Source organism: Marmota marmota, unplaced genomic scaffold (assembly GCF_001458135.2).
Source record: "Marmota marmota marmota unplaced genomic scaffold, marMar, whole genome shotgun sequence".
NCBI lineage: Eukaryota > Metazoa > Chordata > Mammalia > Rodentia > Sciuridae > Marmota > Marmota marmota.
The window spans coordinates 8638616-8661411 of record NW_026000005.1 but is presented as its reverse complement, the minus strand read 5'-3'; the positions used below and the strand labels follow the sequence as shown (position 1 = coordinate 8661411).

Sequence of the window (22796 nt, the reverse complement as noted above, 5' to 3'; positions counted from 1 at the left end):
TCCATCTCATTTTAAACCATTCATAGGCACCCTTTAAAAATAAGGCATCATAGAAGACATTCAGATTTATCTAGGGTTTGTTTTAGCCATGTAAATGAAGAGAGTCTTGTAATGATTAGATCTGAAAGAAGTTCATTATTGATTTTGTTTTTTAAACAAAGCATAGAGAATTAAGACATTTAAATTGTTTCCATAGATCTCATATTATCTTTATGACATTATTTAATTTTCCTTACACAGAATAGTATAGTATAATTTTGGCATAATTTTAGGCCTAGTGAAATACTTTATTCTTATCAGAATTTAGAAGCAAATAGTAAATTTGAAACAGCCACCTTAAATCAATAAGTTTTATCTACTGATTATTAAGGAGATGACTTACACATTAACTGTTATACTTTTTTTTTAACTAAGAACATGGAAACATTACCTTATGTTACATTCCCTATTCAGTATTTGTTAATTTAACATAACAGTGTGAGTAAAATTGTGCTTTGCTTTATGTGTACAAATACAAAAATATTACAATATTCTCATATTGGGCTGTACTTTTTCCAGTGAATGATTTCCAGGTGGATGATTATAGAAAGCAGCTTGATGCTATAAACAATATCTCTGTGACTTCCCAACCTACCAAAATTCCCAGCCTTTGGGGTAAGAATCTCATTTTTTATTTCAGAAAAATACCAAAATAGTAATAGTGAAAATGGATTGTGTATTAGAAGTATTCTTTGTTAAAAAAATAAATCCTACTTTTTAATTTAATAATGGGCATGTTAAAATAGTAAGATTCTAAGTGTGTAAGACTTTTAATCCTATAAAAGTGATAATTTTCCTAATCTCTTTAAAGTATGCTTTGAAGTAGGCTTTTATGTACCACATGGAAACTTTCATATGATATTTAATTTGGTGCCAATTTTATGGTATAAGATAGTACTAGGGATTAGCTTCACTATATGATGATAAATCATTGAATTGAAAGTGGCATGTCAAAAGTGGTCTAAATTGAGCATTGACCCTGGGCAAGTTCTCTGTTATTAGTCAGAGAGCACATTACAAAATGTGTTTTAGTAACCATCCCCAAAAGGCATGTCACTCTGGACAGAAACTTCTTTTGGACTTCTTCAGGATTCCCATTTGGATTCTACCCTGTTCATATATTTATTAGATTTTTTAAAAGGATAAATGAAATGTTCCCTCAAAACACAGAGCTCAGAAAATAGTGAGAGTACTGGAAAACAACAGAAAACACAAATATCTGGACAGTTAGAAGCACCCTTAAAAAGCAGAAAATTAACAGTATAAAGCTCTACCTAAATTTTAAAAATCACAAGTTCATTCAGAAATTAAGGATTACCCTTAGAAGCAGTCCCTCTGAGTATGTCAAATCTAAACTTCACATGAGATGCAGGTATTTCTGTGGCTATTAAGATTATAACATTAGTATAAAAATAAATAAGAGTTTGGTCCAGGAGTTAACTACCCTGGTCATGTGTTTGAATCAGATGGGATTCACAATCAAAATATCATTTATTTATAACAAAAAAATTAGTAGGAAAACAAAATTTCTGCCCAGATGAATTTAAAGCACTGCAAAGGTTGCTTGAGAGTTGTCTGGAATGAGGTCTGTCAACATCCATATTAGACCCACAGCTACCCAATCACCTGTGACTATTGCTTTAGTCTGAGAACCACACCTTGGGAGTCACAGAGAATTTGAAACATACTTAAGAATGACTGGTAAGTGTAAGGAGACTCCAGATCTAAGATGAAACATTGCATATGTTCTCAAAACCTTAAATACTCTTAAGTCAGGTTGTGTCTATACACTTCTCACCCTTTAGTCCTGCCCAATCTAGACCTCCAAATCGACACCCGCATCCCCACCCTTCCCTGTCCTCCTGATTAATGAGGACATTTATTTATTTGAAGTCTAAAGCATAGCTATCTCCCTGCAAAATGTTTGTTTGTGTTGTGAGATCTTCAAGAAAGAATGGTTGTCTCACAGGTTAGCAAATTCTTTAAATCATAGGTAGTCAGGAGTTGCTTAACACATAAGAGGCCATAAAAGGAATGAAAACTTTCTCTGGGAGTTGAAAGATGTGCTAAATTCAAACTGTCTTCAGAATTTTTGATGTTATAATCAGGGAAGTGTCCTTAACACCAAATTGACCTATGTTTTATTTTTTAAATATTGCTTTCCTTACAATGAGTATCTTCGTGTTTCTTTATTTTTTTATCTGTAAAAATAAGTGGTTTCTTGCATGGTTTATTTCTACCAGCTCTATATCTTTCAAAGATGTTTTGTTTTAGACACTTAAATATTACATGTTCAAAGGAATTTTAAATTTTATTGTTTTAAAAGATGTGACAGTTTATAATGACAAAATTAACAGGCTTAAAGATACATGTGATACAATAGGTCTACAAATATATGAAATAGTTTTTCAATACTTCAGTATTTTCTGTTTGAGTCCAACACCAATTAAAGGGGAGATATTAAATCAGTCATCATTAAAATAAGTAGAGTAGTTTAGGAAATAGTTTTCTTTTGCCTCCATGTTTAATGAAGTATAAAATTCATGATTTTTTTGCAAATGTACTACCAAGAAAAAAAAGTGGAAATGAAGAAAGGGGTGAGAAGGTAATTTAAACAGGCTTTAAATACTCTGATAGGTGTCCATTCTATGCTTTCATGAAGAAGCATATTGAAGTGTAATAAATAAATAAGTGGTTATAAAATAAATTATTAACTAAGAAAGAAGTAAAAAATGAAAGCACAAATTGAAAAGAAACTATAAATAAGGATTTTATTTAAAATAGTAGGCATTTAAAATGTTTTCATAGTAATTGCCTTTAAAATTAAGGCAAATTCTTCCTTCATTTGTTTAGAAAACTTCTAAAATTTTGATTATATATATTTGCCTCAAAAAATCTATATTCTACTGTTTATCATAGTAATGATACTTTTTCCTCTTTTTCTAGAAGCATAAGACATATTCTTTTCTTTGTCTTTTGTTTTGCAATCTTCCTAACCTAAAACATGAAATAATATTAAAATAACTACTTTGAGAGTTTTATATAGTAAGGGTGGCTTGGCATGGGGAGCTTAGCAATGAAGTCAGGGCTGCATTCTTCCTAAGACTGCAAGATCCCTGAGCTTCCCTGTGCAGGATGCAGAAGGCAGTGTGGGGATATCCCTCCTCTCCATTCAAAACCAAGATAATCCCTCCTCTGCTTCATCCAAGGGGTGTGCTGACATCTATAAAGATCTCCTAATTTCTCAGCTCAAAAAAAAAAAAATTACATTCATCACTGCTTGCAATAATCTTAATACGTTAGATGATAATTTAAGGAAATTCAGTTCTTGGCTTAGGTGAAACCTTGTTATTTAAGGTTTTTAACAAATGTGTAAGGATCTTGTATCAGTTTCTTTTGAAAAGATGTAAAACTTACAAGTTTCAACTCAGTGTGAAGGAATTATACAACATAAACAGCATTCTTTAAAAAATATTTCCATTAAATAACAATCCTTACAGTATTTAAATATTCTAAAATGTATTATCATCAATCATTTAAGTGGGATATTTGCAATTATAATTTCAAATGTTTCTCTTCATGATACTAGAAAAGTGTTTCAGAAATTTTGTTTAGTGTTTATTGTTACTAGAAAATGGCTTGGTAAACTATTTTTAAATTTCTACTTATTCGTAACTACTAGACTGTTGTATCTTGGTTTGAGTATATATTTTTTAAGTAATCGCTCAACTCAAGGTTAAGCACAGTTGAGGTTTAATTTTTTTATTTATATATTTCAATTTTTTTTTTTAATTTTTACATTTCACCTCTACTTACAAGTTATTCCACCATTTTGCTACCAGACTATATGGGTGATTTTGAAGACTGTGCCTTATTCTTCCTTAGAGACCATTTTTTAAATGATTTGTAAATGGAATGTGGTGGCGCATGTGTATAGTCCCTGCAACTCAGGAGGCTAAGGCAGTAGGATCCAAACCCAGGGCCTCCCTGGGCAATTTAGCAAGGCCCTGTCTCCAAGTAAATAAATAAATAAATAAAATAAAAATGGCTGGGGATGTAGGTCAGTGGCAAAGCATCCCTACATTCAATCCCCAGTACAAAAAGAAAAAGAAAGATTGTAAGCATATCCTGGAGTACAAGTGAGAGCATTATTTGATTTAATCAGCAGAATTAAGAGGATATTTAGCTACAACAAATGTGTCTCTATATGTGTGAGAGAAATATTTCTAAAGCATTTTCTCTAGATGAGTGAAGTTTATGCATAATCTTCTGAATGAAAACATATCACAACTTGTTCTTCTTCACTTTGCCCCTGTGATTGACCATATGATATTATAGCTCGAAGATATGGGTTCTAGGTCTGGGGTTGTGGCTCAGTGGTAGAGCGCTTACCTAGCATGTGTGAATCACTGGTTTTGATTCTCAATACCACATAAAAATAAATAAATAAAGGTTTTATGTTCATATATATATATATATATATATATATATATATATATTTATATATAGGTTCTAATCCCTACTCTTGCACTTAATAGCTGTGTGGCCCTAAGATATTTCTCTAACCACTTGGAGTCTTACCTTCCCACTGTAAAATGGGCATAGTAATGGTCAATGTACAGATCTCTCAGGACAATGCCTGATACTTTGTCAACTATTACAATAATACTATTACCAAGTATTATTATCTCCCTTGTATTTCAGAGAAACACACTTAATTCCCCAGACCTTGGTTTCTCATCTGTAAAAACAACTCTGTAAGTTCCCATCTGTAGGAGAAATAGATATTTCAAACACTTAAAAAAATCTCTAATTATTCAGGTTAACACCTCAAGAAATACAGTCTCAAAATCACAACTAACTTTTAAAAAAGATTTCACACTACAACTAAATAAATCTATGTATGGAAATAACCAGTTCAGATGTGTTAATTAAAAACAAGTTGAGATCAGTGGCATGCAAAAATATCATGGGATTTCAAAAGCAAAAGCAGAGTATTTGTATCATTTTTGTTCACCTTTTTAATATTTCCAACTTTCCACATATTCCAAGTTCTGCCATTGCTTTTATTTCTATTATTCCAGTTTGAACACTTGAAAATTTAATTTGATCACTTTTTTTCTTGTAATCATTCATTAAATTCTATTGCTTTTTCTAGTGAGACATTCATTTCTGTTTTTTCCATTTTCAGTCTGATCTATTTTGTTCAGATTGTGAATCTGCTCCAAACTCTACTTAGTTTACTCAAACAACATAAATCTAAACTGGGAAAATAGGGACAGTAAAAGGGAATGCTAAAAAGTTTAAGTTATGTGGTTATTTTAAATATACATGCTTTGGCAGCAAAGCTGAACTGTCATTTTGATAAATCTATGAAATGTTTTATTATTTAAAATATGTATATTTTAATGGGATGTGATATGCCCCCAAAATAACCATGAAATAATAATGGCTCAGGCAAACCAGGTCATATAGACATGAGAGAAACAGTTATCACGAAGCTCATATGTAATGGAGATATATTATATGTGAGCATAATATGTAAGAAAATCAGATACCGGATATAAGTCAATTAAATGTATTTATGTATACATATATATGGAGAGAGAGTAATATATAAGATGAATTATGTATGATCTTTTGGACATCACTGTTTTTGTTCTGCACATCCATGATTTTATGATAAGGCTATTATAAAGTTTATGTATTTTTGCTTCATTATAGAAAAAGCAAAAGAAACAAGAAAAAAATTTTACAGATGCATTCTTCCTGTGTTCATTTAACCTTATATACTTGGCTTAAATTTGTTGGCATTATCTATTAGCTCTCTACCCAGTCCAGATTTTCTCCCTTAAATATAAAAATTGTCCATTGAAATTTCTGTCTATTCATTATCATTAAACACAAATGGTCTTCCACTTTTCAGTCCACGTGATATTCTATGTGGTATCTCGCACCTAACACTCACTGGCCCTCCTCATCTTCTTATCTATGCTGAATTTCACTACCTTTAAAAAGAAAGAAGCCTTCTTCATCTTTCCTCTGGTTTCCTAGCGTGGTTCTTTTAAATGCTTGTATTATTTGATGTTGTGTTTGCTTTGCCTCATTGACTATATTACAAGTTTTGTGAAGGAAAAGATGATGTATAATATATTTTATAGCCTACCCCTCCCCCCAGCATTTAACCCAGTGTTAAGCACATAACAGATAACTTACATTTTTTTTTGTTCATTAATTTTGTGATCCACAGTTACAAAAGAAAGAACAAATGATGGTTGGAAGAAAGCTGATCATACTTACCAAGTCTTTCTGATCACCTTCTGCATTTATGTATCCATGTCCTTATTAGCATTGGATAGCATTTTATGAATATGTTAATATTTGGGCTTTTGACATTTATTAATATTTATATAGTATCTATGATAGCATGCCATTAATAAAGTTTTAACATTTGCATGCATAGTTAATATAGTCCTCTCACTATCTTACTGGTAAATTACTAACTAGCAAAGAACAACTAATATTATCAAGTATTGATATCCGTTCTGGGCCTTTGGGGTGGACCTGACCATTCATGGAAAAAGTGAGTTATTTTCCCAATACTCACAGCCCCCTTTGCTTCTATACATCAACTCTTAACAGCTGCCTTGGGACTACATCAACTTTATGATATTTTGGAAAAAATCATCTTTGGGTAGACTGCAAAAGCCTGCTGCCAACCCAGTCTCTGGCACTTGCTCCCTGACTGGGGAAAGGAACACCTACATACTTCGTCCAGGGCCACATTGCTCCATGCCAGCCACCAAGTCCAGGGAGAATGAGTGGATGTCATGTTGAAGATCATGTTGGCTACTTGAAACTCCCTCTCTGACCTGACTGTATTCAATGTATGATCTAGTGGCCAGATATCATATATGTGTGGGGAAAAATGGCATAGAAAGAAAATAAAAGCATATAAATATATTCACATATAAAAATACATTAAAATTGTTTTTGATTATCATTGGCCTTCTGGAAGAAGATTATGCTGATAAAGGACCTAATCAAAAGCCAAATACCAGCACTGATAGAGTTGATTCACAGATCTACAACAGAATATCCCCACATACTTGGCCTTGTCTTGTGAAGATGTGATTGATTACCTGTAGAGGAATGCACAACCATGGAAACTCTCTGGGAAGAAAACACCCCCAAAGAGTTACACGTTCATCTGTATACCCTAGCAATCATGAGCATGCGGACAATTCAGAAAAACCCCATTTCACCACAACCCACCTACAATTCCAAAGGAGGATCCTGCTTTTCAAATGCATTCGTTCTCAAACCAAGAAGCATAAAAACATCCCTCATAATCTCAATATGCCCGCATAGTAAATCTGGTGCCTCCTGCTGAATCTGGCAAGACAACTTTCCAAAAATAGAAAATCCTTTGGAGAGCATCCATCAGGACTTAAGCTTCCTGGCAGGAGGGCTGGTAAAAAAAACCCCAAAAATGTAGCACTTCATCTCTGCCAAAATTGAAGCCATCCAAATGCTATCACCCTAGGTAACCATTGCCTATCTTTCTAACCTCTTTCTTCCTGGACCATCTTGAGTCCAACCAAAGATATGTTTTTGTCCCAGTCATAAGAGTCCTCCAGAAAAGAGTTTCTCAACCTGAATATACTTTTAAACAAGAAAAGAAGAAAGAACTTTACAGCTTCTAAAGTGTAAACTCCTAAAGTTATAAACTATTATACAACTATTATTATTATTTATTAACCAAAATTTATTTACAGAGTAATACAATCCAAACTACTAGAAAATAAATTACTACTACTAATTTGATAAGAAATGTTCTGCCAAAAAGTGAGAGAGAGAGAGAGAGAGAGATCCTCATTGTAATATAAATTTAGTATCATATTGGTGGCAACAGGGCAGGTTATGAATGAGATAGGAATAGTTTAGAAAAGTTCATGTGACTCTGTTGTGTGTAATTCTCTGAATGCCATTTTTCTACTTGAATGCAGGAGTGAATTTGAGAAGCACTGATATAAAACCTGTTCGTTCGGAAAATCCCAACTTTACATTTTATAGGGACACCATGGAGTAGTGTTTCTAGCTTTCATTCATAGCTAATGCCATAAAATGGATCAGTCTGACTGGTGGAGATATGATCAAAGAGGTCATAAAAGCCTGGAACTTTTGGTCTGTTATCTAGAGTTAGTCCAGATTGAACATGCCATATAAAGTTCTTGCCTTCAAACACTGGAACACTCCAACTGGTTCAGTGCAGTCGTCCCCAAGACTTGTTCCCCACCTCCTTGTTTGGAGATCTATTTTAATTGTTTATCTTTCTCCTGTTCAAACTTGATAACCTCCAATCCAGGCATGTGACTATGGATAAGACACATCTAGGACACTGTGGACTCTTCAGTGAAGAGGCAATTTGCAGATCAGATATAAGTCAGAAATTATGCCAGCTTTCTCTTTAGCTGAAAAAAAATTATTAAAACATGTTTGTTGAGTTATTTTTTTTAATTTTCAGATTAGTTCTCTGAATAACATAAAGTGGTTAAGAACACTTACTTTATAGACAAAGATGTGTTTTTAAATTCCAGTTCTTATTTCTCCACTTGCTCTGTGACCTTAAAAAAAAAATCATAAAACTTCTCTCAGGCTCAAATTCCTCATTGGTTATAAGTGGATATTTGTAAATATTTTAATAATACAAACATTTCAATCCCATGTTTCACACAAAAAAGGAACTTAGAAGTATTAATTTTTGAGGTTGTCTTTGATGATATTGATAATGATAATCATGACCTAGTTCCATCTCAGGTTTATAGCAGAAAAAGAAATAACATAATGAAGCAGTATTACTTGAAAATGTTATTTATAATTTTAATATAAAAAATCTTTAATCTCCAACTGAAGTATCTTAATATATTTCAAAGTATTATTATCTGAAATAACATATAGCACTTATAAACATCAAACAAAATTAAAAATACAAGTTTATTTTTGCACATTTAGATTTCATTTCTGATTAGAAGACTTGTAAAACTTGTCTTTCCAACTCTGTGACCTGAATTACACATCTGCATACTAATTTCAGTTCAGTTCAACAAGAGTTGTGCATCTTCTACATCATAGAAATTATAATGAAGACTGGAATCATAAGAATAATAAGTACAAGGTGGTTTTGTTCTCTACAGGTGTAACTGTTGAATAGATGAAGGATTTAAATCAATAAATGATTTAACTGTACAGCTGTTAAAAGAGATTAGAGTCACAGAAATATTACCCATTCTTTGAGTAATGCCAAAATTAAAATTGTGTCTTCTCAGAACCTCTTGAGTGATCCATCTTGGATTTTTTTTTTTTTTTTTTTTGCCAAGATCCTGGCTAATTTGTGGTATAGTTAATTCTATCTTTCTTTAGGGATTTTTCTAAGTAAAGCCAAAATGAAAGAAAGACACAATAAAATAATAAATAATGAAACAATTATACTTTATTTTATAAAGATGTTTCATAATATTATAAAAATAATCCATCTTTTAAGTCACCCAGTGTAGAAACACTTGACTTATTTGTTGCTCTCTTTATAACTACATTGAGACTGGTGCTTTATTTTACTCCTTCTGATAAAATAGCAAGGGTCACTTTATAGTCTTCTCTATTGAAAGTTACTAGATTCAACCAACACATGCCTAGATGAGTGTGTTCATTAAGCAAGATCAGAACTTTCATCATTCCATAATTTCAATGGTTCATTAAGGTTTATTTCATAAAGTCCAAATATATTAACATTCAAGGACCTTCTTAATATAGTCAGATCAACTTTTCCAGTCTTGTCCTCTTCTATTTATTTTGTTTGCAAAGTAGCCTAGAGTTTGCATCATATCTGAAACAACTACAAACAATTTCAACCGTTGTGGTATTACTTTCTTTCACTCATATACCCCTGTATCGCCTCTGCTTATTAAAATCCCATTCTTCCTTAAAAGACAATCAAAGAACAAAATGATCATTAATTTTCACATTTTGCTAAAATCTTACAGAGTTTTTTTTTAAATTTTGTATATCACAAAATTTTTAATGTATTTAACACATACTTATCCTAGAAAAAATTATATTCAAAGTTGTTTGATAATTCATCATTTCAGTATTGTTTTCTCTTTTTATGGTTTGTTTAGAAAAATCCCTGAGTGATCATGACTTTGTGAACTCTGTTCATGGATTAGGCAGTATCTAGGAAAAGAAATCTACCCCAGCAATTTTCTACTCAATTTCTCTTTTCATTTTTCATCTGTGGAGACTTTCCTGTCTGTGCAAGATTTCTTACAATTTAGTCCCTGTGACCTTTTGAATTTAGATTCCCTGTCACCTTCTACATTTCACCCTCAGTTACGTGGTGCAGCACACACAGAAAACAAAAATAATCCCTGAAGTGACTGGTTTCTCAATTCCTGACCTCTTTTGAGCATAATATGGAATTAAATCCCTGCCAGTTTAACATTGCTGGCCTAATGAATGGTGATAAGTTATTTTCTTTAGCACAGAGAGATTTACTATTTATTCCTACTCAGAAACAGATTTGTACAGATCTCCAGCCTTTCATTTACCATTTGGCAACACTGGACTCCCTCTAAGGCCTTATCTTTATTATGTAACTCAAATAATGTAAATTCGGACTATCTATCTATCTATCCATCTATCTATCTAAATTGGCCATATTCACATTACAGAAAATGTCAGTATTCTAGAATATTTCATTTTATTCTCTCTTCTACTTTTTTTTTTTAACTAAACTCACCATGAAGTAAAGTAAAAGATGAGAAGATGTTGCTGAAGGAACCCCAGCAATATAAAGTAAATCAATCTATTCTAAATTAACATAAATTAATTTATTTTGCAGAATTGTAACATCTAAGATCATTACCTATTAAAACTCTGGAATGATTATTTTTCCCATTGAGGGACACCATCTCAGTTTTATGCTTCATGAAAAACATATAACATTTTTCATTCTCATTTGTGTGTGGCTTTATATGTGTGTGTGTGTGTGTTTATGTGTGTGTGTTTGGTGTGTTGACACAAAACTAAGTCATTTTATTCTTTCTAAGGTGCATATTTTTCAACATGTTAACATGGTTGTAATTATGATGAAGCTTTGAATCAATCATGTATTACAGTGTGTTTTTTTGTTTATTTGTAAATTGTAAATAAAATAATGCATTTTAAATTTAATGTCACCTTAGATTCTGTGTAAGTGATCCTTTGTCAAACCTCAGAGAACTGTAAACAATTACCTGTTCCATTTAGTACACTTCTATTTTCATTGGTGTGGGGAGGAAATAAAAAGTGGTGCATAGTTAATAAAGGCATAGAAGTGAGGTCTTTGTTTCATTAAATAATGTTTATATACTTTTAAACATCATCATAGGCATATAAACTTGTGTAAAATTTTATTGAAAATTTCAGCAACACTTGCCAGATTATAAGCTGAACGTAATTTTTATACTATTGCACTTTTAGAAATATATCCTCCAAAAGCATCTGGCCCAGTACAGAGACATTCATGAGCTATTGTCTGGAACTGAAAATAAAAGATTAATAGAAATAATCTATATATATCCATGAGAAATGAATTGACTAAATAAACTTCAATCCATTCATAACATGAAATACTGTGCACAGATAAAATATGTAAACATATCCACAAAATATTGTCACGTAGAATAATGAGATGTAAAATAGTGTATTAATATAGTTTTGCATATGCAAACATTTTGGAGAAAATGTTTACCCAAACATTGAGTATGGTTGAAGTGCAAGAATCAAATTACAAGGAACTTTTGTTTTATATTTGTTGTACTATTATATTATTTGAAAATTTAAAAAGGCAATTTATAATAATTGTTTAAATTTATTTTTCTCTTTATTGAAAAATTATATGGGAAAAATCATAAAAGAATGAAAATATTCAATTCTTTAAAAATAAAACCTTAAAGAGCATGTAAAATGGAAAAAAGTAAGACCCTACAATAAACATTCAGAGTGAATATAAGATTCAATGCTTCCTGTACAAAATTCAAAGTAAATTTACATAAACCACTTTACCTGTGAAACTGAATCTGATACACCACCTTACATTTTAGCTAACATACTGGATCACTGTTGTTGCTGACGGGAAAAAAAAAATGTGGGGTAAATCTGAATTCTGAAACCTATCAAAATCCTCTTCACAGAAGTTATTCAACTTAGTAATAATGGTAGGATCAAGACAGAATGCATTTGGTTACTAAATTATCTTTTGAAAATGAATAATGGTGAGGTTAATGGCTTCATATTGTATCTTAAATTTCTGTGAATAATTTTGATCTATATCAAAGAAATCACATTACACAATTACTTCAATCCTTGTACATTTTCTTTTATTGTAGATTTTATAAAAGTCTGAGTTTTGAATAGGTGATTTACTACTTCTAGAATACTTTGTTAACTGAAAATAGTCAAGCTTATCTCCTTGTAGGGTGCAAAAAATTCAATTTCCTTACCTTTGGAGACTTAACTAAATTCTAAAGGACTCAAAATTCCTGAGGCTAGGATGTTCTTAAGAAATTATCCACTTCCTTATTTTAATTCTACTGTGGTTTATTCCATATTAACCCAATGATAGTGGGTCAGAGTCAAAATGTATCTTAAATACATTTCAATTATAATTCATGTTCTGAAGATTATTTACCTTATAAAAACTCCCAAATGGATGATAATTGTATTGAACTTTTAAAACATTATCCTCAGTGATTAATTTCAAATTCTAAACCACTATGGAAATATTCTTATGTCTAGTCTTAGAAATTTAGATTCTAAGGTTAAGTTATTGACTTAGTCAAAACTGTGTTGTGTTTGATTATCTGTGTAAGCAGTGATGGAAATCAAATAGAGCAAACCAAGTACCTTTGTTAGGGTCTTTGTGTTGGTAGTGGCTGGCATCCTCCAAGAGGAGCAATGCACATCTGCACACAGATCTAACAGATCCGGGCTGTTAGAGGCAACAGCTGGACACTCTCAGAGTCAGAAATCACAAAAAGTATCTGGTACCTTGGATAATTTAACTGGTAGGGAAATTTTCTCTGATGGTATCTATACCGTTAATCAATTGTTCCCAAACCACAAGCCTGCCTTCCTCCTGCCCTGTGCTGTATTATGGGGAATACTTTCCCTCTGACTTCTCAGTAGGTTTAGTCATTACTAAACATTGTTAGATTGCTGAATGGTTAAAAAAAAAAAAAAAAAAAAAAAACAGAAGCCATGATAAATGTCCCCACTATACCTGCAACATGTCCTCCATGGATTCACCACTGCTGAAACAGTCTCTTCTAGTTATAGTTATCAACTAGTGTTCCTGGCTCTTATTCTCTGATAGCAGTCTCCTTTTGCAGTACCACCAGCCTAAGGTCCATGCCCATATGTACTAGGCTAGCATGCCCACAGTTGGGAACCTACCTTGATTTTTTGGGGGGGTCAATTTATTTACTACACATTGTTGTATTGAGGGAAAGAAGAAGGTGTGTTCTCCCAGAAATTTTTCTTTATCTTGAAATAAGGGACTTTAAGGAAGGCATTGCTGCTAATAATATTTGTTGATAAGCATATTCTTAACAAATTTACAAGCACATTCACATATGTTATCTGCAACTTACTGTGGGCTGATACATTTTATGTACAAAATGCTAAAGTGAAACTGATGTATAAGTCATATTATTTTAATCATATAAGCCACCTGAGTGCTTGCTAAAAAAAATAACAAGAATAGCAATTTCCTATGTTTATCTAATTATGGAAATTGCTTCTACTCTCTTTGCTTTCTTTCTTAATGTAGGTGATGGCATTGAATGCTAACTTTTGATAACCATTTTTTATATTCTATAATATGAAAATTTGATAGTCCACTGGAATAGTTTATGTGATAGTTAGACCTGATTACAACATACCTCTCCTGGACTGGTAGAATTCTCTCACATAAACCATTCTTAATGACAGGAAATGTCAATATTTTATAGAACACTTAGAACATATTTTCACCAAGTACATCTTAACTTTGACTTAAGATGATACATGTGATGTCCAATAATTTAAAATAACAGATAATGTATTTTGAATAAGTCTAGACTACAGGATTATGAAGAATGTTTTCATTCTACTAATCCTAGAAGTTTCTTTTAAAAGCAGTGTTTATTTATTTGGTATATACTCAAAAGAATGAAAGTCAACATACTGTAGAGATACACATTTACACGTTTATGGCAGTGAACTTCACAATAGTCAAGTTATGGAACTGGCCTAAATGTCTGTCAAGAGTTGAGGGGTGAAGAAATTGCATATATATACAAGAGTTTTATTCAGCTATAAAGAAGAACAAATTTATGTTATTTTCAGGGAAATGAATGGAACTGAAAAGCATCATGTTAAGCAAAATAAGCCATATTTGGAAAGTAAAGAGTTTTTAGTTTTCTCTCATATATGGATGCTTGAGAGAAAAAAAGGAGAAAAAGGGTCTCATGAAACCAGAAGAGAGAGTTGCAGGGTACAGGAAAAGGGTCAGGTGAAGAAGGTTAGGACAAGGGGAAGTACTGGAAAATGAAATTGGTCAAATTGTGTTATGTGGATGCACAAATATGCCACAATGAAATCCATTAATCTGTATAACTGAGTACCATAAATAAATAAACAAAAGTGGTGTTTATATACCTAGTCAATGACCTGAATAAGAAAATTGGATTATAGTTCTTGAATTTCATTCAAAAATATTGTCATTCTAAAACTTTTTTGCATATTTTCTTCCCATAGTATTTACTCATTTACGTATTTTCCAAATTCTTTCTCTATTTCCTGAATTATTATATCAAAACACTCTAATCTACTAAATATTTAGAAATCAAGAAATGACAAAAAATGTATTTATTGAATTCAGATTTCTTTTTCTATTCTTTTTTTTTTCTTTTTCTTTTTCTTTTTTTTGCTCACTTTGCTTCATTTTACTCCTCTGCTTTTACAGTCTATTCATCTGGGGTTCATTTGCCAAAGGACTGCTTCTTGTTTTAAACACAAACTATGTATCTTCTTGGTTACTACTTCCCCAAAGTTCAGTTTTCTGACAATGATGGACATATGGCAAATCTTCATCTACATGTGCTGTATCACATGTCATCATTTGGCAAAGGCACTAAAGTTTTCTAACATTGATTCACCACCACTAGGCAACTTACCTATGCACTGCCTTATTTATATCAAGCAGTTTAGCTGATTTAATATAGAGTGCCAGCTTCCATTTACTGATAGACATTCCCAAAGAAGCTAAACACCACTATTAAGCTAAAACTAATTCTCTTCATTGCTTTACAGAAGTGAGTGGGTTTTTTAAATTATTATTATCATTACCCTAGTTGCATTTTTTCTTCTGTTTTTGAAACTAATTAGTCCCATTGACAGATCACCCTGACTGTCTGGTATAAACTTGTGTTATATTTTAATCATTGAAGCAATGTTGCTTCCTTTTCAAATACATTTAGCTTATTCAGAACCGATGCTTCCATTCATGAGAAAAATGTTGTCATTGAGACAAACATCTCTTCTGGGCTCCTTCCTTGAAGTGTAAAATTTACTACACCTAAATGGCTGTACTTTAAATTGTTATTTCATTATCATGTTCAGAATGCTTTTAGTTAAGAGAAAAAACTTTTCTCCAGCTTCAGTGTTTGAGTCATACAGTAAATGAGGCAAGTGAGACTTTGCTAATCAAAATTGTTTTCTGAGTTGAACATAAATGACCAAAGTGTATATAAATGTTCATAGTTTTATATATGTATAACTACACACATATTTTAAAAATTTTAGAAGTTATTAAATAGTGGTTGTTTGGGTTATGCCCAGTACTTTGACCATGCAAGGCTACTTTGTCCATTCACCAAATATGTCACACACTTCTCTTCAGCAAATATTCATTGGAGAAAGACCTCAGTATTATGTATATCTGCAGTTAGTTAGGCATTTTTAGCAACTTAAAATCATAAATTTTATTAATGTATTACATTTATTCATTAAGATTATCACTTTATATAGACATGCCACAAAGAAATAATTTATAAACCATATGTAATATTCTCTATTACATACAAAATACTTACCATGTTTTCTCAATGTTTTTAGAATTTCATGGTCCCTCATGGTGTCTCACCCCAGCAGACAGAGGACTGTGTCAAGCCAGTGAAAAGAGATACTACTTTAATTCAGTCATTGGGAAATGCCACCCATTTAAGTACAGTGGATGTGGCGGAAATGAAAATAATTTTACTTCTAAAAGAGCATGTATTAGGTCATGTAAAAAAGGTAAGAAAATATTCTTTCAATTATATTTAGAATAGCAACTGTATTGAAATTATAAATGAATTTTAATCTATCAAAATATGAAATTAGTTCCCCTTATTTTACAAAACAAATTATGGTGATTTAGTTAAAAAATATTCTCTTCTCAACTAAATTTAGATAATGTCACATGATACATTAACCATAATTCCTCTTGATGTGTCATCATTGAAAAATAAGCAATTAAGACAAATTCATTAACTTTATTCATTTTCTTTGTCAATTTCTTATGTACTAAGAATTTATTTTAAAGAATTAAACCAAAATTCCTTTAAGCTTTTTGGCAAAGTACAAAGTTTTAACATATATACTATTTTTTCTGAATATAAAATGATGTTTATAATGGAGTAGAAACTATGAAAATATAAAAAAGATAAGAATCATCCATAATTCCACCAATCGTTTACAGCCACATTTCTACTCTGCTAAATAAGTTGAGCATGGAATCCTTTGTGAAGAACATGGTTATCCGTTTTTGCTAACACTTTTTAAAAAATTTTTTATTCTAATTTGCTATATATGATAGCAGAATGCATTACAACTTGTATTACACATATAGAGCAAAATTTTTCATATCTCTAGTTGTACACAAAGTATATTCACACCATTCATGTCTTCATATATGTATGCAAAATCACTTTCTTTTAATCTGATCACCTTTTATTTTCTTTTTAAATTACTAGGAACTGAACTCAGGGTCCTCTACAACTGAGCTACATTCTGAGCTTTTTAATTTTTTTTTTAATTTTGAGATAGGGTTTCACTAATTTTACAGGCTAGCCTCAAACTTGGATCCTCATTCCTCAGAATTGCTGGGATTACAGGTGTGCCTAGCTAAACTAATCACATTTTTATGTTCAATATTAGAAGAAATTTTGTTCCTTATCATTCATAAATGTGTTGTTTTTCCTTTTGCAGGTTTCATCCAAAGAATATCAAAAGAAGGACTAATTAAAACAAAAAGAAAAAGAAAGAAGCAGCCAGTAAAAATACTATTTGAAGAAGTTTTTGTTAAAAATATATAAATATTATACTATGAAAGCATTAATTCTACTAAATATTTTATACAAAGCATTTCACTATGGCTTCTATTTTCCCCTTTGCTAACATATTGTTAATGAACCTGTTAATTAAGTAATTTTCTAGTCTTATACCTGCTATTAATCCATTTTGTATCAGAATTCCTCTTCTAATCTGGTTGAATTGCTTATTCTAGGTACAATTTATTAACTAGCTAATGTGAATTTATTCTATAACTTGAGCCCTAACTATTCCTCATTTAACTACAAATTATCATACTACTAATCACATAAACTCAGTTTTTCCCCCAGTTTAGTGACCATCTATTTGAGAATATGTTTGCACTTATTTGTAGCAATCATGTATGAGTGATATCTTTTATAGTCTATGACCAGATTCAGAAATGCAGTTATTAAAGAACAAGCAACTTTTGGGTTTCACATATAAAATGAGTTAAAAACACCTGATTCTAATAAAGATCACTCAACTGAGCATTGAGAAATCACCAATAATAATACAATTCTGTCCTGTGCTTCCATCCGTTGGCATAGCTTTATTCACCTTTTGTACCTATAGTACCTCCATCAATAGTGAGCCAAGCTGTCTTTGAACAAAGAACAGTACACTCCATAAGGTGCCTGCCTGATTTTGATTGGCTTAAAGTTTCTTTTGTCTATGACCCATTCTATCAGTAAAATAGTTGAATAATCATGTGTTAAATACACTTCACATGAAAAAACTTTATGGAAAAGGAAAGTTCTAATGACTAACACAGGAATTTTTTGTATGTATTTCCTAATCTTATACCTTGATAAACTTTTCTCTCACCCAAAATAGCGAGAATTTGAAACCTGTATTTAGTCATTAGGCTTTGCACACAGTGCAACCAATAACTAATGCTCAAAAAAGGCTATTTTTGTGGCAGGAAAATTATTGGCAAAGAAGAAAATCTAAGTCCTATGCACTCGGGGTTTTTATTAACATTTCTGTGGAGTTATAGCCCCAATCCTATTGTGTCTTTCCTACTGTAATGAGCATGCTCCCTTTGGCACTCAAAAGCCTCCTGTATATTCACCTTCTATAGCTTTCCATGAAGTCTCTCGTGGGCACTTGAACCTGTCATCTAGAAATAACAAAACACTCTGTCTGTTTGGTTTCATTACTTTTCCTAAAGCTATTGAATTATCATTCTCTCTCTTCCTCCACACTGAAAGTTTTAATTCAGTTTAAAGTTTTTATTTTTCCTCATATACCAAACCACAAATCCTCTCCAAATCCACTTCTTTCCTTTCCCATCAAGTTCATCCAAACTCCATCCTTTTTACTCTCTACTCTATCCTATACCATCAGCACTGAGTTAATTTCGTATAAATTTAGTATATTTCTCCACTATCCCCTATCTTAACACCACAATCCCACCTCCACAATTTTGATATATACTTTTGAATTTACCTAATAAAACTACTTCAATATCTTTAATCACTAAGCTTATAAGCTGATTTTGTATTTTAAAATGTGATACTCTCCAGGATTTTCATCTAAAGTCAGGGTTTGGCTGATGCCATCTTCAGAGTCACTGTGTTTCAAGATAGAAATGTGAAAAGTTCTAACATACAATGTACAAAATATCAACACAGAATAATATCAACTTGTTTGGTTGAAGGAAAATTTTATATCATTATTTTCAATGTTTGGTACATAAATAATGGTCATGAACTGGGTCTTTGCTATAGAATTTGAAACTTCGGGAAATCAAAATTTCTCATGAAATATGCTTTGCTGTCATTTGTCCCTGGATAGCAATAGTTAAATAACAGAAGTGTCATTAGGTCAAGTGGATAGTTACCGCCAGGGACATATAAACAGCATGTTGGTGATTTAACTCATTCTTTTTTATAGCAATGACAATTCATTAGTTTATTACTTAAACAAGAAAGCATACACTGAGATAGTTTGCAGTGTTTAATGCATGTGAATATTGTTTTTACTTATTTTAAATAAGAATTTCCACCATGATATTGTCTTCCTTTATTTTGTATCATTAAATGCATCTAACTGTGAATTTTATACAAAATTACATTATACAGCACATATGTGCATCTTCTTACTTTGTTCTCTGTAGTCAGAATTAAGTGGTCATGCTGAAAATTAATTGCTCAAATGATTTTATTTTTTTCATTATAAGAATTAAAATTTATTATCCTGACCAATAAACTTGACTGTTGTGAAATTTTTTATTATTTTAAAAATATTTGGTGGTTTTCAGGGTTTTTGTTTTGTTCTGTGGTGCTGGGAATCGAATATAGTGTGCTTTATCACAAAGACACAGAGTCCTAAAACAAAACAAAACAAATCAAAAAGTTGTTGCCAGAGTTCCATTCTGCTTTTACTTCTTTAAATTGCAATTAGCTAATAATCTCCATTTCATTATATCCATATATTATGATTTCTTACTTGTCATGGAAATGTTATATATTAATACTACCCCTAACAATTTCTATATATTCTGTTTACTCTGCTACATTTGTATTACATCAGTCATTTAACATATAATCATATAAATATAAACAAATGTATCTAAATAAATATCATACAATTGTATATTATATAAATGACTTCTAGTCCTAACTATTGTAGTTAATCTGGATCACCTTCATGACCAAAGAAGCAAGAAAGTGACACAATATTTGCAGACTATTTAGAAGGATTATTTATTTTCTAGTGAACTTTTCCTGCTCTATCATGCTTATGTAAAATTAGCATTTGTACTTGGGTTTTCCAACTCTTGGCAGTCAGTGCTTGCTTAGGGACTATAGTTTGGACACACCATGATTGGCTTTCTGCCTTCTGCTACGCAGAACAGGACACCTTGCTCTTGTCAGGCCCAAGCTTTGAGTTACTCACACCACATAAGTATTGCCTTAGCTAAAATTATCCAGAGCTTTTTTAGAGGAAGGAATTTTTTTTTATTATTATTAATACAGTGAACAACACAGTAGACTCTGGTTGTCTAATGCATGATCTAGTTCAGGTTTTTTACTGTTAAAAATGCTGACCTCTCCATTTCTTAAAGGCAGCATTTAGTGTTATAGATGTCAAAGTAGCTACCAAACATTTATCTTAAGGCTTTACACCTGTTTCTAACATTATTGCTATTCTTGGCTCCCTCTTCCTCTGGCAGGGGTGGGGTGGGGGTGGAAAGTGATTTGAACATTTCAAGTTCACAGAGCAGATATCCTGCTGCTGAGCAACATGCACAATTAAGCCAAACATGAGAGAAGCTCACTCCACACACCAACAAGCCCCACTGGAAGCCTCAATACTTCAACAAATAGAATTGGAGAGACACAAACCCTAGCCAACCACCAGGACCCAAGTAGGAACAACCACAGGAGAACCCAAGGTTCCATTCAGGACATCTACTCATGTATCAAAAACAAAGAGAAATCCCTAGAATAAGAGAAGATAACTACACACAAAAAACATGTGTATAAAATAGGGAGAGGAATACATTTCAGCGATGTGCAAATTCAAGACCTCTTAAATATGAGAACACAGGCAAATTAATGTACTCTCAAAATCCATGATCCATCAACAAAGGAATCTAGAGATGTGAAAGTGAATGAAATTTCAGAGATGGATTATGAAGAACTAATTACTTAAATGTTCAGTGAACTAAGAAAAGATACAAAGAGAAAATTAAGAGATCAAATACAGGAGATGAAAGACCTACTTAAGAAATAAATAGAGATATTGAAAAGAAACCATCCAGAATTCCTGATCATGAAAGACTTAATGAATCTAGTTCAAAATTCATTTGAAAGTATCAGCAACAGATTAGGTCATGTAGAAAATAGGATTCCAGACCTTGAAGACAGAAGTTCAGGCTATGAAGACAGGATATAGGAATTTGAATATTCAATATGCAATGTGAGAAAAAATAAAATAAAAAACAATAATCAGAACATATAATAACTCTAGGACAGCATCAAGAGATCAAATCCAAGAGTCACTGAGATAGAAGGATACATGGAAATGCATGCTAAAGATATTAAGAATATCTTCAGTGAGATAATAGCAGAAATTTTCTTACTTTACAAACAATATAGATGTTCACATACAGGAAGCATATACAACTCTAGATAGACAAGATAAAAAAGAACCTCTCCAAGATATTAAAAAAATGCCTGACATAGAAAATAAAAACCAAATATTAAAAGCTACAAGAAAAAATCACCAGGACACATTTGAAGTCAAATCAATGAGGCTCATTTGTGACTTCTCAATCCAGACCCTAAAATCAAGAATGGCCTGCAATAAGATATTTTGATTTCTAAAAGAAAACAATTGCCAGTCAAGATTTCTATATCTCAGCCAGATACAGTGGTGCACTCCTGTAATCCCAGTGGCTCAGGAGGCTGAGGCAGGAGGATTGCAAATTCAAATCCAGACCCAGTAACTTTGTGAGGCCCTAAACAACTTAGCAAGACCCTGTCTATATTATATTTTTAAAAAAATTATTCTTGACATTAAGTCCCAGATAGACCTCAGTACTATAATGTTGGGTAATAGCCAGCATAGTCAATAGAGAGGTCATTTTTAAACATAAAAGTAATAAAGATATTTCTGACCTAAGTAATACTATAAATCAAATGGTTCTAGTAGACATCAATACAACATTTTACCCTAAAACAGCTGAATTGACTTTCTCAGCAGCTCATGGAAATTTTTCCAAATATACTACATTTTAGATCACAATATGATCTGACCAAATACCAAAAATTGATATTATTCCTTGAATCCTGTGAGTTCATAATGAAATGAAACTAGAAATCAACAGCAATAAAATTATATGATCCACATAAACACAGGGATATTGAATAATAGTCTTTTAAATGAGGAATGAATCATAGAATAAATGAAATAAAAAAATGAAGAAATTCTTACATATAAATGAAAACAGAAATATGACATATCAAAATCTCTGAGACAGGAGGTATGAAGGCAGTTCTAAGAGGAAAATTGATAGCATTGAGTATCTACATTTGAAAAAAAAAATCAGAGTTTCCAAATAAATAATCTAATGCTCCAACACAAGACTTTTGTTTAAGAAAAATCAATAGACGACAGGAAATAATTAAAATCATAGCCAAATGAATAAAATTAAGAATTAAAAATCAATACAAAAAAATCAATGTTCTTTGAAGAGATAAATAAGACTGATAAACCCTTGGCCAAAATAACTGAAAGAAAGAGAGAGAAGACCCAAATCAACACAATGAGAGATTTAAAAAAGGAGATATCACCACAGACACTTCTGAGAT

General features: G+C 31.7%; 1 protein-coding gene across 5 annotated transcripts in view; it reads left to right on the top strand.

Moving 5' to 3' along the window:
* The window catches only part of Tfpi (tissue factor pathway inhibitor), a 73586-nt gene extending 53900 nt beyond the window's left edge, over positions 1-19686 (top strand). For 4 of the 5 annotated variants that reach the window (XM_048808139.1, XM_015481137.2, XM_015481138.2 and 1 more), the window contains 3 exons: positions 559-654; positions 16237-16416; positions 17371-19686. In XM_048808139.1, the coding sequence (XP_048664096.1) occupies positions 559-654; positions 16237-16416; positions 17371-17477 (383 nt within the window). In that variant the 3' untranslated portion in view covers positions 17478-19686. Of the gene's footprint in view, positions 1-558; positions 655-6289; positions 6673-16236; positions 16417-17370 lie in introns of those variants that run through there. The other variant, XM_048808140.1, reaches the window with a different exon arrangement.
* The last annotated feature ends 3110 nt before the right edge of the window (positions 19687-22796 follow it).